The 16,051-nt window shown below is 43.4% G+C and overlaps 1 protein-coding gene across 2 annotated transcripts in view; it reads left to right on the forward strand.

The window, feature by feature from the left end:
• The first annotated feature begins 14,858 nt into the window (after positions 1-14,858).
• DCC (DCC netrin 1 receptor) overlaps positions 14,859-16,051 on the forward strand; it is a 995,961-nt gene continuing 994,768 nt past the window's right edge. For both annotated transcript variants that reach the window (XM_024580416.3, XM_045188039.2), the window contains exon 1: positions 14,859-14,949. In XM_024580416.3, coding sequence (XP_024436184.2) covers positions 14,859-14,949 — 91 coding nt within the window. The remainder of the gene's footprint in view (positions 14,950-16,051) is intronic.

The following is a 16,051-nucleotide window of genomic DNA, read 5'->3' on the forward strand; positions in this document are numbered from 1 at the left end:
TCTGGCAGGAAAATGCCATCGTGTCCAGGAAAATCCTAGAGCCTTGAAAAATTGGGGCTCTGTGTTTCCAACAGTGTCCTCACTAGCTCTCTGCACAGTGAACTATTTAAACAACAACAAGAACAAGCAGACCATCCAACCAACCCCCAGCTGACCTTTTAGGAGGCAGGTGGTGCTTTTACTGTACAATATGCAGTGTTTCTTTCACCTGTGCCTTTGCAGATGCTGATCTCTGTGCCCGGAACATGCTGCCTTCATCCTGTCATCTGCAATCCACGGCTCGCCCCCTTCACACACACACATGCGCGCGCGCACACACACACACACACACACTCACACGTGTGTTTTCTTTGTTCACTTTTGTGTATTATTTAGAGGCTGCCTAACCGTTCCCTTTTTATGGCAGTCTTCTCCGACTTTCTGGAGTCCAGATAGAACATCACTCTCTTTTGCCTCCTCAGAACACACCACTTCCCCACTGAAGGTGTCTGTCACACCGGATTGCACTCAGCTGCTTGGACATTTGCTTCACCTGTCAGAGGCTAAGCTCTGTAAGGGCCCGGACCATGTCTGAGCTGTTCATCATCATACCCCAAAATATCATGTTTGCCCAAAGCTAACATGATTTTTCTTCCTAAGAAAGTTCCCCCTGACCCTGTATTTGAAGATATTAAAGAGTACTTCCTCTATTACTTTATTATGAATAACGGAGCACCTTTCAGAAGATCATGTTAGGTCTGAGTTGATCTCAATCAGTAACAGTTTTGTACATTTAAACAGTTCACTAACATAATTAGCTTTTTTTTTTTTTAAGGTGAAAAAACAGCACCAGTGTTAGTAATTATTCCTGAGGATATGACCTCACAATTGTAAGTACTGGAGGAAATCTTAAGCTTCTTAATGATCATTTTACAAAATACTGAAAGTGATCATGTTTTGAAGACACCATTTCCACAGTGTGGGAATGAATGGAGAAATAAGTTGCTCTGATGCTGAGGGAATGGCCATTTGTGGTTTGAATCTACAGATTCAACACGGCTGCCTCCCTACCTAACAGGAGGAGAACACGTGCTCTGAAAGGAGTCGTAAACACAATCAAGACCCCACTCCCGCAATCGCACAGATACTGACTGATGGGGAACACGCATGTGAAAAGCAGAACTACGATTGCTAATGTGGGAGAGTGGGAAAGAGTGTTTCTAAGTGAATATATTATTTATCCTTTATGTCATTTAAAACATTCATGTGAGTCTGTATCAGCAGATTCCATATTATAAATAGAATTTAACTATTTTATCAACAGACGTTATTTTTATATTCACATTAGACAAAAACATCACGGGGATTTTGTTGTTACAAATATGAAAGATGATGTTGTTTATGGAAAGACTGTATATTGGGAGGACACACCCAGGCTTGTTGTTTGCTGAGCCAGTGACACAGGACTGTAACATTTGCGCGTCGATGGGGGTGTCTAGACGGACTAACTCACAATCTCTCAGACTCCTCAGGAGGCCCAGGCCACGTGGTGGTCGGTTGCAGAGGCTTGCCTCATCCCATGCATGGCTCGCCCCTGCCCGCACCACGCATGCACAGGACGCACATGGGAAGAGGCCATCTTCCCTTGTCCCTCACGACTGCGTTGGTGGCAAAAGACCCAAACCCAATTCAATAAACAAAAAGGAAGTGATAGTTCCAGTACCTGACGAGTCTGGGGATATGACCTCCTTGTGCCTCAACTTCATCAGGGCTCTGCAGGTGTTACCAGGACTCTCTTTCTCAGCTGTGTTCTCTGTCCATGTGCGGCCTGTCCCCAGGCAGACTGTCCTTCACAGTGAAAGGAAGGGCAGCAGCTCCGGGCCTGAAACCCTCTCAGCTCAGAGCCAATGGGCACACACTCCTGCTCTGTCCAGCACAGGCTCCCTGCCTGTTCCTGCTCTGGGTGGATCCTAGTCACATTGCTACCACCGCAGCATGGCTGAGGGACATCCTCAAAGAACCTTACCCTCAGGTGAGGGTAAGGAAGGTGCTGCTCTGCCTGGGGGATGGGAGGTCAGCAACCTGAAGGAGGATAAATGGATGTAAGCAGCAGAATCAAGTAGATACCTGGTCCAGTTTTATTTGCTCCTAATTTTAGCAGTAGTCCAGGTTAATTGTATATCATTCAGAACGACGAAAAGGAGGAAAAACTATACACCACTCATGGCCTCCTCCCTCAGGGGGATCTAGGAACAACATTTTGTGGTGCTTCATGCTGATTTTTTCCACTTGTGTAATTTTTTTAAGGTTTTATTTTATTTATCTTTTAGAGAGACGGGAAGGGAGGGAGAAAGAGAGGGAGAGGAACATCAATGTGTGGTTGCCTCTCATGTAGCCCTCACTGGGGACCTGGTCCGCAACCCAGGCATGTGCCCTGACTGGGAATCGAACCGGCGACCCTTTGGTTCACAGCCCATGCTCAATCCCCTGAGTCACACCAGTCAGGGCCACTTGTGTAATTTTTTTGCACAATGGCAATCAGATATCGTTATAGATTCTGTGTTTCTACTTACATTGAATAATAAAAATTTTACCATAGTGTGAATAACCTTTCATAACCAACTTTGATGGCTCCGTTAAAGAGCATCTCATTTTATGTGACCATTTCCATTTCTCTTGTGCGGGTCCACCCACTGGCACTTGATCTCTGAGGCCGATTTCTGTCTTCCTGTTCTCTGTCCAGTCTTCGGCGATGAGTTTGGTGTCCATATATTTGCTGGGACTGCACTAGGGCTCAGTTTAGCTGCTCAGTCTCGGTGCCAGGACACAACTTCAGCACAGAATGCTGCTCCAGGACTGTTCTTTCTGACTTGCACTCTTCCTGGGCTGCCTGCTGTCTGCTGAGACAAGATTAAAGGATGGCTGGGCCCCTGGATCCCAGAGCATCAGACCCTCGCCTTCCACAGGCACTGTGTGCAATAGCAATGGGTTTATTTCTTCCAAAATTACACACTGAACACCTGTTAGGTGCCAGTCATTATACCACTGCTGGGAATATAATGACAAGCAAAAACCTATATCTTCATCTTGCTCACGGTCTAGTGAGAAAGATAGACATTAATCAGCATTAACTATAAAATCACCACTGTGATAAGTGCAGTGAAAGAGAGGGACATGGTTATGAGTGGTTGTAATAGGGAAATTTGATCTTCTCAGTTATGGTTTCTCTGAGGAAGTAGTGATTAAATTGAGATCCAAGGGCTGAGTGAGCAGTAACTAGCAAAAGTGATGGGGTGGAGAAAATAATTCAAGAATACAAATGAATCTCCTGATTCCTTGACTTTCTGCCTTAAATTTGTATTCCTTCTCTGAGACCTTTTGTAAGAACCTTGGTAGGCAGGGAAGGCTTTTCTGAGAAAGTGACGTTCGAGCAAAGACCCAAAGAAATTAAGGAGAAATCCTCCAGACATATGGGAAGGAATGTCCCTGAGAGACATTCATGCAAAAGCCCTGAAGTGGGAGGGTGCCCCATGTGGCCCAGAAACAGCAGGAGGCCAGTGGCTGGAACAGCAAACATTTTGAAGTGAAGGGACTTTTTGAAGACAAGATCAGACAGTGAAGGAGAAGAAAATGCAGGTCCTTTGGGTCTTTAGTCTTTATAAAGCATTGAAAAGGACTTGAGCTTGAGTCAGATGAAATTGAATTTGAGTGAGATGAATCAGATGTAGAATTGCGGAAAGGTTTTAAACAGAGTGACTTGATCGGACTTACATTGGAAAGAAAGAGTCTGGCTGTGTTGGGAAGAGATTGTATGCAGTAAAAGTGGGAAGCACAGAGTTCAGAGCAGGGTCATATCTCCACTTTACAAAGAAATGGAGGCTCAGAAATTTTAACCCAACTACAGTCATCTAATGCCTAGGCTTGACTTCAACTTAAGTTTAGCCGATCCTTGAGTTCACGATCTTCCCATCATGCTATAGTGTGTGTGGGAAGGGGGGAGGAGGAAGAGACATATTAATTAGAAAAGTAGGATCATACAATCCTGGAAATTTAGATTTTCTTTCATTTTTTCACTTAAGATGTCATATAGTCTCATAACTTTAATCACTTTTTTCTGTAGCATCCTTTTTAAGGTCAATGCCTTAATCATTGTATAGATGGGCTGTTTTCAGATAGCCCACCTCCTGTTGTCATTTTTTAAAATTGTCAACCTAAGAAAATATTTGCATCAAGATTTTTTTTATCCTTTTTAGGGAGGAGGCCAAACATCCCAAGAAAAATATTTCAAAACCTGGTGAAGAGTAGTTGATCTTCCATATGTGAAAAATCAATTTCACTTCTAATGTTGCTTTGGCATTTTTTGTTTTAAATTATTTAAAACAATGTCAAAAAGTCATATTATCTTCTTTTGTGAAATAAGCATGAAGCTACCCAAATTAACTACTTTATCAATTAAGCAGATTTGGAGATAGAGTCAATATGTTCGTAAGGAAAGGCGGTAGTATAGGTAGAAATTGACATGGGCATGTTTTCATGTGTTAGTTAAAAAAAGATCAGTGGGCAATTTCTCATCCTTTGCTTTCTGGAAAATTGGTTCTTCATGTTTTCATTGATTTGATGATGGTCATGATTTCATAGTGTTCGCAGTTCTCCTTTCTCTTACAGCAGTTTAGGAGTATAATTTCTCCCCCGTTCTCTTACCTATTACTTTTCTGGGCCAGTACAGAACAGAACTCGGCCTTTCTTTCTAGGCTTTCCAAGTTTCCCTTGCCTCCTTTATGATTGTGCCTGAAAAAAAAAGAGAACTTTTTTCTTTCCTTTTTCTTAAGAGTTCTTAGTGCTGTGGACCTGAGAGAGCCCACATTATATAAGAAAAAACCCATCACAAGCTTTCTCCTGGACCAAGGCCAGCAGTTGGGCCTTCTGCAATACTTCACATGGTGGAGCCTGAGATGGGAAATTATTCAATTAAACCTCTAGTTCACCACTGTAGCAACTGCGAGGCTATTTCTCCCGCAGTCTTACCAGCCTCAGAAGGAGAATAGAGTTGCACCAAAGTACCAATTTTCAAGAGTATTCAACTGCAAAAATGACACTTTTCTATTTGCAAAAGAACTTGCTTTTGCTATTTTCTGGGACAGAAAGAAAGTTCCACTACCATTTTGGAAACCAATATGGCTTTTTCCTCCGTTGCCATAGGTCATTATAGGGAAGTGACTCATGTTCCTGAAGATGACTATGAGAAACGATTCCTGAGGTGGAGCCAGCTCTGCCCTCCCTGCGGGCAGCCATTGGAGGCTGGGGAGTGTTGGCTGAAAGAATGTGACGAACATCCATTTCTAATGCTCAGTGTAGCCATGCCAAGCAGTTTGCACTGGAGCATTTTGAGCCAACATCTCCCAGAGCCTGGGGTAATTCCCCTCATCATTATCAGAACTTATTCAGGGTACTCTTCCTGAGTTCTTTGGCTAGCATGTTACAAAAATACAAGAGATAATGGAAGATACAGCTCCTGACCAAGGAAGGATTGCTCTCTGCAGAGAAGAGATAGTGCCTGTTCCAGGAGTTGGTTCTTATGGCAGCTTTACCTCCTTGTTTGGAGTTGGGAGGCCGCACACAGCACGAGGGGACTTGGCATCCATGAAGCTGGGCCCACTCAAGTTTGAGCTCTTGTACCTGAGCGACATTGGGCAGGCAACTTCAACTCTCTTAGTTTGGGGCTCCTCATCTGTGGATGGGAAGAACAATTCTTCACAAGGTTCTGACGAGGATTAAACGAGATGACATAAGTAAAGTGCCTGGCACACTGTAGGCACATAAGTGGGGGGATGTGGGTCCTTCTTCTATTCCAGATAAAGCTCAGTCCCTTCCCAGAGTGGCAGTGAGGGGCACATTCTCACCCCTTCTCACTCCACAGACATGACCACAGTAAGCAAGTTCCTTGGTTTGTCTATTCAGTTTATTTGAACCACTCGTAATTGTTTCCAAATTATTAAATATACATGTATATATACTTCAAAATACTAGAATTTATTTTAAGAGGACAACGTATAAAGACAATATCTTAACATATAGTCGCAAAGGCATATTTACATGTCAATCTGTGAAACATGATTTTTCATTTAGATGGAATAACTGTTGTACTATTTTGCTTTGCTCTTCTTGATTCTAGTGTTTCTGAGCATGTGTACAGCTATTAATATATTTGGTGTCATCAGCAGAGGAATAGCTTCACAATGTGTAAAAGTTGCTAGTTTTATCTCATTGTCATTGGAATCACAGAAGTCACTAGAATTTGGATAGAAATCAAATAGAAAATGAGGTAATTCTAAAAATGGTTCATGTTTTCCTTCCGAGACATGGAATCAAATATATCTGGAAGTTCACCCAGTTGAAGATGAAACATTTGACAATATTGTGATTGCTATTTTAAATTTCGTGAAAGAGTTTAACATTAAAGATAAATTTACTTGTTTATTTTTGTTTGTTTTTCATTGTATACTACTCTGATTTATTTTTTATCATATTTTAAGTATATTGTATTGATTATGCTATTACAGTTTTCCCAATTTTCCTCCCTTTATCCCCCCTCCACCCTGCACCCCCCAACCCTGCAGCATTCCGCCCCCCTCTTAGTTCATGTCCATGGGTTGTACATATAAGTTCTTTGAGCTCTCTGTTTCCTATACCATTTTTTATCTCTCCCCATCTATTTTATGCCTACTAATTATGCTTCTTCTTCACCATACCTTCCCCCCCCATTCCTCCCTTCTCCCTCCCCACTGAAATCCCTCCATGTGATGTCCATTTCTCTGATTCTGTTCCTGTTGTAGTTGTTTGCTTAGTTTTTGTTGTTTATATTATTTATTGTAACCTATCATATTAATGCAAAATTAATATACAATGTTAATACAATACTGAATATATGAAATATACATATCTACTGGGACTCATACTAATTTTAATTCTAAACTCAATGGGAGACACCCCCAACTCCAGGATTATAAAGGAAGAGGAGGTAATTAAAAACATAAAGGAGGAGGGCATGCGATTTTGGATTAAAGTTTCCCTGAAGAAGGAACCCCAGGGTGTACTGCTGGGAGCAGGGTGGTGTTTTCTGGTCTAGCTTGGGCACACCATCGTCTAGGGTGCTGTACCATGAGATTTTTCTGTGGGAGCATCATACAGTTTTCCCCTAGCAAGCTTCAAGTCAACGAAGATGCTCATTTTTTTGTCACTCTCAGTCAAGATGAAATGCCTTCTTTCAAATCATTTACTTACAGAACTGGGAGTTTCATTTTGGGGGAGAGAGGAAGAGGTGGGTGAGTAAATGCAATCCTTCACAAGTATTCTTATTCATTTTTATTTTTAGATTAATTTTGTTGTTTCACTCTCCTGAGATCTTTTGAATTTTGAATTTGCCTACAAATATATTAGGTATTCCTTCCAGTTGTATGTCACCAACTAATTTATTAAGCATGTTAATATCCCTATCCTAGGTATCAATTAAAAAATTTACCATGGGGAAAAAAAGGAAGCAGAGCCCTGTGGTAAATTACAGGAGAATTTTCAAAGTGGGCATTAATTGGCATTGACCAATTCATACAATACCACAGTAGTAGTTACTATAGATTTTACCAGAATGTGTCGTTGTTTGGATCATATTTTAACTTAGGTATTTACAACAGTATCGTGAGTACTTTGCAAAATGCCTCACTAAAATCCAGATATGACTTATCTGTGATATTTTGTAGCATTTCTTCAGTCTGCACTAATTTCTTCTAAGTGAACCCATGCTGGCTCCCAGTGACTTTACAGCTTTCCCTAAGTATTTATAAATCATGTATTTAATCATCAATTCTTATATCCTACCTGGAACTGATTTCAAGCTCACTTGCCTGTAGTTAGAAATAACTGTGGCTCTTCCATTTTCCATGCATACCAAGGAAACTTGCCTATTTTTAGGCATACATCCCTCTCCTATTTAATGATCAAAAATATAATGATTCAGCCATTTTTGGCAAGTATTTTTTTTCACTTTAGAGAATATTTGAAGCCATAAATGTTGGGCATTTTTAGAGCATAAGCCCCCTAGGACTTTCTCGTGGTTGGGGGTTTCCCTCCTTCTCTACCTCTACTCAAATAGCCTTCTCCTGTCAGTCACGGGGCCATAAAAGATGGCTGTCTTCTCTGCCTAGACTGGAGTCTGCTTGAAAGCAAGAACGCTTTCTTGTCTGCTTTTGAACAACTAAGTTATCTTACATATATACTGGGCTTTGGGAAAGGTTTGCTGACTCATCATAATAACAAAGTCATTCCTTCACTGTCTTATCATCACACACCCTGAGTCAGACTTCTGACGACCTCTGCCATTCAAAAACTCAGACTAAAACTGGAACTAGATAAAAGATGTACATTTCATGATAGGAAAGTGGATTTAATCAAGATCAACTTTGCTTTTAATGGGCTTATTTAGGATCCTATATGTTGTAAAAAGTCAGACACCCTGCTTAACGTGGATTCAATAATAAAAGGACTAGTTGACTCCTGTGACTGAGAAACCCAAAGGCAAGGCTGGTTTCAAGCGAAATAACTTATTCCATTGTCAACAAAGACTTAGTTTCTTTCCATCTATTCATTCTAATTCTATAGTTTCAGCTTCATTCTCATGTTCTCTATATTTTTTCTATTGCTGCTATAACAGATCACAAAGTTAGAGTCTTAAAAACAGTACAAATATATCATCTTACAGCTCTGGATGTAAGACTTCTGAAAATGGGTCTTAGACTGTTACAATCAAGGTGTCCAGAGGGTGTTGTTCTCTGTGGAGGCTCTAGGGGAGAACCTACTTCTTGCCTTTTCCACTTTCTGGAAGTCCCTGCATTCCCTGCCCGGCAGACCCCTTGCAGCCACGGCATCGCGCCTACCTCTGTTTTCATCAGCACGCCTCCTCTGTAACTCTGAGTTTCTGCTTTCTCTTCCCTTTTTTGAAGGACCCTTGTGATTACATTGGGTCCACCCCCCAAATCCAGGATAATATCTTTATCTCAAATGTCTTAACTTTATCACACCCAAGTCCCCATGCCACTTAAAATATTATAGCCGCAGGTGTCAGGGATTAGGGTAGGGACATCTTTGGAGGGTCCCAATTTTACCTACCTAGTGTTCTCTCTGGCCCCAGAAGATTCACATCCACCCATATGCACACTACATGCACCCATTCCCGACATTCCCCAAGTTTTTGATCCATTACATCATCAACTCAGAGTCCAAAATCTCCTCTCAATATCAGCTCAATGATCCCAAATTTCATCATCTAAATCACATACAGAGGGAGTGTGGGTATGATCCATTACTGGAGAGACATTCTGTGTACCTATGAAACTAGAAAATAGATGATCTGATTTAAAACTACAATGGTACAACAGGCATAACAAACTAACCACAAGCATTCTTGTTTAAAAGGAAGGAAGTGGAAGAAAAGAGTTACCCTAAGCAACGGAGAAATTCAACTAGGCAAATACCATTAGTTTTCAAGGCCTGGGAATGATTCTCTGTGGTTTGTGGCTCTATCCTCTGGGACCATGGCTCTGCGCTCTACCTTTCCACCTCTGCCCTTGGATTCATCCTTCTTTTCTTCTTTTTCATGCCTGATAGCATATATACACCGCTGAGTACCTTGCCAGCCTGTTTTCTGCTTAAAGGATCTTAGGAATCCAATGTCCTCCTTTCACTTTGGTCTCTCTGTCTCTGTCAGTCCAGATGGCAGTTTCCACTCTTATAACATTCTCAAGAATCTTGTTGGTCTCCCATATATGTCCTGAAGATTCACTCCATTGGATAAAACTACCCTCTATTAGGTCCTTCCTGGATGATCCCGTCTCTACTCCTGGCTTCTGCTGAAATAGCTGGGGGGATATGTGAATCACACGCCTAATCTCCTCAGAGAGTCTTCCTTGTGCCTGAGTCCTCTGACGTTTGGTCTTTCTGAGGCATGAGCAAAGGGTTGTCCAGTCACATCCTCACTGGAGCACACTTCCTTGACTATGAAATCTCTTCATTTCAGTATCTTTTGTAATCTGGATAGGCTGAGAATTCCCTAGATCATCAAGTCCCAGTTCTTTTTCTTAATGGTTCTTCCCTCAATCTAGCTCTTTTACTGTAAGCATCAAGGAGAAATCAGGTCATATGCTTAATACTTGGAAAATCTTCTCAGTTAATATCCCAATTCATCACTTACAAGTTCCGCTTGCCACATAACTGTAGGCCACAACTGTGCTAAGATTCCTGCCATTATATCACCAAGACCCTGTTCCTTCTGGTCTCAATGGCATGTTCCTCATTTCCTCCTGAGCCTTCATCAACCACCTTTAGGTTCCACAGTTCTACCAACAGTCTATATTCAAGGCAATCCAGTTTTGTGCTTAGCATCTTCCTTAACATTTTCCCAGCGTCTGCCCTTTGCTTAAGTCCAATGCCACCTGTACACTTTCAAGTATTTTTAACAGCAGCACTTCACTCCATGGGGCCAAAATCTGTGCTAGCTTCCTCGTACTCCTATAAAAAACTGCCACACATTTAGTAGTTTAAAACAACACAAGTTTATCATCTTACAATTTTGGATATAAAAAGAAAAGATCTTACAGAGCTAGAATTGGCAGGGCTATGTTCCTTCTGTAGGCTCCAGGGCAAAATCTATTTTTTCCCTTCTCTAGCTGGCAGAGGCCACCTACATACCTTGGCCTATGGTCCACTAGTGGCATCACTCTGCCCTGACCCCTGCTTTCGTCATTCATGTCTCCTTTTCTGACCCTGACTTTCTGCCTCTCTCTTCTATTTTCTAAGAACCCTTGTGATTACACTGGGCTCACTGGGTAAGCCAGGATAAAGGTTCCAGAGATTATAGTGTGGACGTTTTTGGAAGGGAGAGAAGGGAAATTATTCTGACTACCATGGGTTCTTCATAGGGAGCTGATGGAAACTCCAAGATTTCTTCTAAGTTAGTACCTTCATGGAAGCTCAGATGCTGCCATATTCCAGAGGGAAAAGGGATTTCTCCTAGCAGTACCCCCTTGAGAGACAGCCCCAGAAAAATCTTTCCTTTGCTCTAATTAGCTGATGGGTTCAGCTCTGAATTTATCACCATAATCAGAAAGAGAGGCTACTCTGAATGACTAAAAAGACTCAGGATCTATTACCTCAACCTTGTAGTTGAGAATGTGGAGGAAGAGTAGCCTCAAAGCAAAATGTGAGGCCTGTTACCAAAACAAGGGAGAGTGGATTCTGAGCAAAACAAACAAGCAAACACACAAACAAAACAACCAACAGGTAAATGTCAACTAAAATACATCCCTTCACCCCATGACTGCAAATTAGCCAAAGGCAATGACCATATCTTATTTATAGTTATATAGTCTATATAGTCTATATCACATAGCCCAAAAGTAATATAATAATTGGCTTTCTTTAGTAAATGACTGAATGGTGAATTTATTGCAATGTCACGTTTACGTGATTTGATTTTCAGTATAGTCAAATTGATGGCCTAACATATACCATTTGACTAGATGTTATTATTTTTGCCAATACATTTCTAAATAATCTTTTAATGTCAGATCATGATATTGGGAGAGGAATAGAAATAAAATAAGATAATCAATTTTCTGAATTAAGATAAGAAAAGCAATTCCATAATGGGGATCCTAAAAGAAATTACACGCTTTTAATTTGACTTATACTCTTGGGCTAATCTCAGAAAATCAATATTCCTGTTGACACCCTCCCCAAACAGCTACAGACACACATAACTTAGGGTACATGTAGTTTGAAGAAAATAAGTATTGATTAATTTGATTTCTGAACTCAAAAATGTGTCTGGGTATTTGTATATTTTATTATCAGATTAAACCCCAGGAGCAGACTCGTAAGGACCCAATGTTGTAAAGACTGTGTGAAGGGCGTTAACTATACTAAACTATTTCCTGTGATTCCCATTGCTTTTCTCTTCCTCTTTGATCTTTTGGTTTCCTTTTTTCCTGGTAAGGAAGTTAGGTGGGAAGTGGACTGCACACTTCTGAGAAGAGGGATGAGGAGGTACTCTCTCTCCTAGTTATAAATTGTCATTCTGTGAATCAAAAAATATTGAAGCTGTTTCCAAGAGAAGCCTCCTCCAAGATCGACCTGGAGCCATCTCCCTGAGGAGGAGAGTGTGCTGGGGAGGTGAGGACAAGGAGCTGTCAGAAGCTAGTTGGGGAAATAAAAAAGTATCTAAGAGGAAGAGGAGTTGATGAACTTTTGTAGACACTCATTGGTCAGGGGCAAGTGGCCTGAACTACTGGGGTCTAACTTAATTATTACCTGTGCTGTGTTAGATTGAGCTGTGTCCATTAGAAGGGACTTAAACGGCATGGGCATGTTTGTTCCTACTCTCCCACTCCTGGTGGACATCCTTTTACTGATGAGGAGAACAGGGATTTTCTGACTCTCCGGGGAAGAGATTGCGACTCTTGCCTCACACTATACTTTCTAAACCAGTGGTCCTTTGCCTCATTTGGTAGGGGCATGCGTGAACTCATTTTGCACATCTAATGAAAGCTAAAGATTCTCTCCCCAGGAAAAAAACAGCATTGGCATAGAGGTCAGTCATTTTTTCATCACATTTCAGGATATTCATGAACTCCCAGGAGTTCGCCAGCAGAGCTCTCCCAGCAGAAAGACCCATGGGCCCAGTCATGACCCCTCCTCAGACCCTCGGCCTGCACCCCACGGACCTCATCCTCAGCGAAGGTGAGCTTTGGGCATTTTGAGAAATGTGAGGGTCACCACAGAGTTAAGAAGGTTTTTTATTTGGAGGTCATGGGCGCTTCTGATTTTTAGCTTTTCCAAGACAGAAAGAGTTGGGCATGGCTGAGAATCCAGACACGATTGTCCAGTTCTCATATCATGGGGCTTTCTCTGATGATGATTTTCTCTTATATTTTTCATGCTATTTCCCCCTCAGTTTTAAATAGCGAGTTGCATGTTTCTGTTCTCAGAAAACGATACATCTGAGAGAGTGACAAGATGTATGGGGAAGAGAAAGAAAGAATTAGACAATGCAACATAGTGAGGGTTGGAGAGACCTGCAGCTGAACGGCCCCTTAAACGACAGAACTTTTCCCGGAGTGGCGCTTCTATTCATCTTCCTTCCCCGGCCAAACTTACTGGTTTCTAAGTTCGCTTATTCAGCAAAAACGTATTGGCATGTGCGGCACTTTATTCCAAACCCTATGCTAGATCTGTGAGGGTGCAAAGATGCGCGACATTCAACCTCTCCTTTCAAAGGTCCATGCAGGACCTCAAAGGAGAGAAAATAGGCAAAAAAGTCAGCTTAAAACAGCTTCCTGGAAGGGCTTCACTGTTCGCCCTCCTAAATTTCCTGCCCTGTGGTGTGTGTGTGTGTGTGTGTGTGTGTTTGTGTGTGATCTCATGTTCCCGGGAGTGCAGAAGTGCCTCTGGTTCTCCCAGAGCACCTCCTCATTACATGAGCCATCAGATTGACTATGATATTTTATAACTATTCACTTACGCCTTTCTCCCAACTGATCACAAACTCCTTGAGGATAGAGGTTGAGTGTTATTAAACCTCCTATCTCTGTTTCCTGGGAGCTAACAGGGTACCTGGAACATGATCAATGCTTTACAAATTGTTGAATACAGTGTTGCAATATGCCCAGAGACGCGCAGAGCAGGGAGAACCTGGGTGAAGTAAGATGTCTTACAAAAAGAGGACCCTAGCGGTTAGGTCAGGAAACAGTGGCCTGCTGTCCCTGTGTTTCTGGACCTCAGTTTCCCACCTGTCCTAGAAGAGAGTTGGATTAGGTGATTCTTTCCAGATGGAGAATTCTACTTTCAATAATGCTGACGGCAGAAAGGAGGTAAAGCCCTGGCCACCTGATCCTGCTTAACCACCCAACGGGGTTTTACACTCAAATAGTTTTCGGGAAGGTGGCTGAGCGGCAAAACCCCCAGACGCACACAATGTTCACCAGCTCCATTGACAAAAGTGACTTCCCACGCTTTGCCCACAGAGGGCATCCCTGCTCATTGATATGTAGACCCGGCGAATGCGGCTGCTGGAAGCCTCCTCCGACCGCTCTTTTTTCCTTTGCTGCCGCCGTCTCTCAGCTCCCCACCCCCTTCCCATGGAATCTTTGCCTGATCCAGTTCGCTTCCCTCCGGTCTCCACATTTTCCCTTCCAGCCTTCCACTTCTCCGGATCAATGGATAGTACGGCTCCAACTCCCAGCTCACACACCGCTGGCGGACACCCCAGTAACAAGTGAGAGCGCTTCACCCCGCAGCCCTCGTCTCTCCTCCCTCGGCCCCCTTGGCTCTTGGAGGAAAAACGAACAGCATCCCCAGCTCTGGAGCGGATTTTTCTCTTCAACTTTCCACAGCTGAGGATAGGGTACCAGCCGCCACCTTTTAATGCATAGCCCAGCCACAGGATTGCTTTCCGTCTCCTCTTGTCGCCCCTGGATATTGTTTATTGATGACTCGCCAGCCCCGCGGGGAGCCGTCTTCCCTCCTCTTGCTCCCTCTGTTTCCTTGAGTTAGTTTTCAAAGGTTTTGCGGGTCTCGGGATCTCTTGGACCGAATGGAACTTTTTGCTGCCTGCTTTTGCTGTTGATTCTGTCAGTGGACGAGGAAAAGGGCTTCGGAGTCAGAAGAGGCGCAAGGGAGGTGGGGAAAGAGGTGGAGGAAGAGGACGAGGAGGAGGAGGAGGAAGCCGAAGGGGCTCGGCGGGAGTGTGTGCATGTATGCATGGGTGTGTGAGTGCATGTGTGTGAGAGCCGCCGCTGCCCAGGACCCCCGACCCCGAAGGTGTTGGTTGAAATATGGAGAATAGTCTTGGATGTGTTTGGGTACCCAAGCTGGCTTTTGTACTCTTCGGAGCTATCCTGCTCAGCGCACATCTTCAAGTCACCGGTAAGCGGTTCTTTCCTTTCTTCTCGTGGCACTCCCCCCACCCTCCCCTCCTACGACCCCTTTTCCTTTTCCTTCTCATTTCATTTGACCAGTAGTAGAATTGGGCTAGAAGGAGAAAGAGCGAGATGTTCGGCGCTTGCTCTGCGCCCCATTTCCTCACCGATGATAAAAGACGGGAAGACTTTTGTTTCTCTTGGGGGCGGAGGATGTTGGCGGCTGGGGAGAGGGTTGCCCCTTCGCTGTTTTTAAATCTGGTGCTCCCCAGTCTGTGCTTTGGCAAATATTTGCCTTGATTTGGAGAGCTGGCGGGCTGGGGCAGGCAGGAAGCAGGTGACGGGGATGTCGTTGAAAGGAACTGGGTTGCATTCTTAAAGCCTTGGATACCTACGGAATAGGGGAATTGGGGAACCGGGGCCCAGCAGAGGAGATCATCGAGGGGTCTTTGAGGAAGTCTGTTCAGAATGTAGGTGGTGGGGCTGAGTCGTTTGTCTGGGATTGTACGCGCCTCCGTTTGGTGATTGTGAATCGGGAAGGGACAGCTACTGTGTGTTGGTACTTCGGAGGAGAGGACAGCGGTGCCGAAAAGAAAAGAGGCGCAGAGTTGTCAGGAGGAAGGAGGAGTGCTTTATTTTTTTAACGGTGGATTCCGTCCCCAAGCTTAGTCTCCTGCTATCTCCAGGACACTTCCAAACTCCAAATGATTGATATGCCGGGCAACCAGCCTCTTGGCTCTGGCGCTTGGCAAGTGCCGTTTCTAATTAAAAATGGCAAAATTGTTTGGGGGGTGGATTGGGTTGTAGGAGAAAGAGGGATCTGGGGTATGCTCGGGGCTGCTGCAGTCTCCGAATGCGGAGCTGGGGGCTTCAACAGCCAAAAAGAATTTTTAAAAGAGCAAAACATCTCATTTTTATGTCCACTCGTTTTGCTGGGCCTCACCACAAGTGTAGATGGGCTCTGGGGTACAGTGGGTGGCCTGGCAGGGAGAGAGTGGGGAAGAGCCGGCTGAAAATTCAAATCCCTTCGGAAACTACCTTTTCCCAAATTCAAACGAAAATGAGCCGCTGGCAGGGGCCAGGCTCATTTGGAGTAGAGGCGCTCCAAC

The sequence above is a fragment of the Desmodus rotundus genome, chromosome 10, assembly GCF_022682495.2.
Source record: "Desmodus rotundus isolate HL8 chromosome 10, HLdesRot8A.1, whole genome shotgun sequence".
NCBI lineage: Eukaryota > Metazoa > Chordata > Mammalia > Chiroptera > Phyllostomidae > Desmodus > Desmodus rotundus.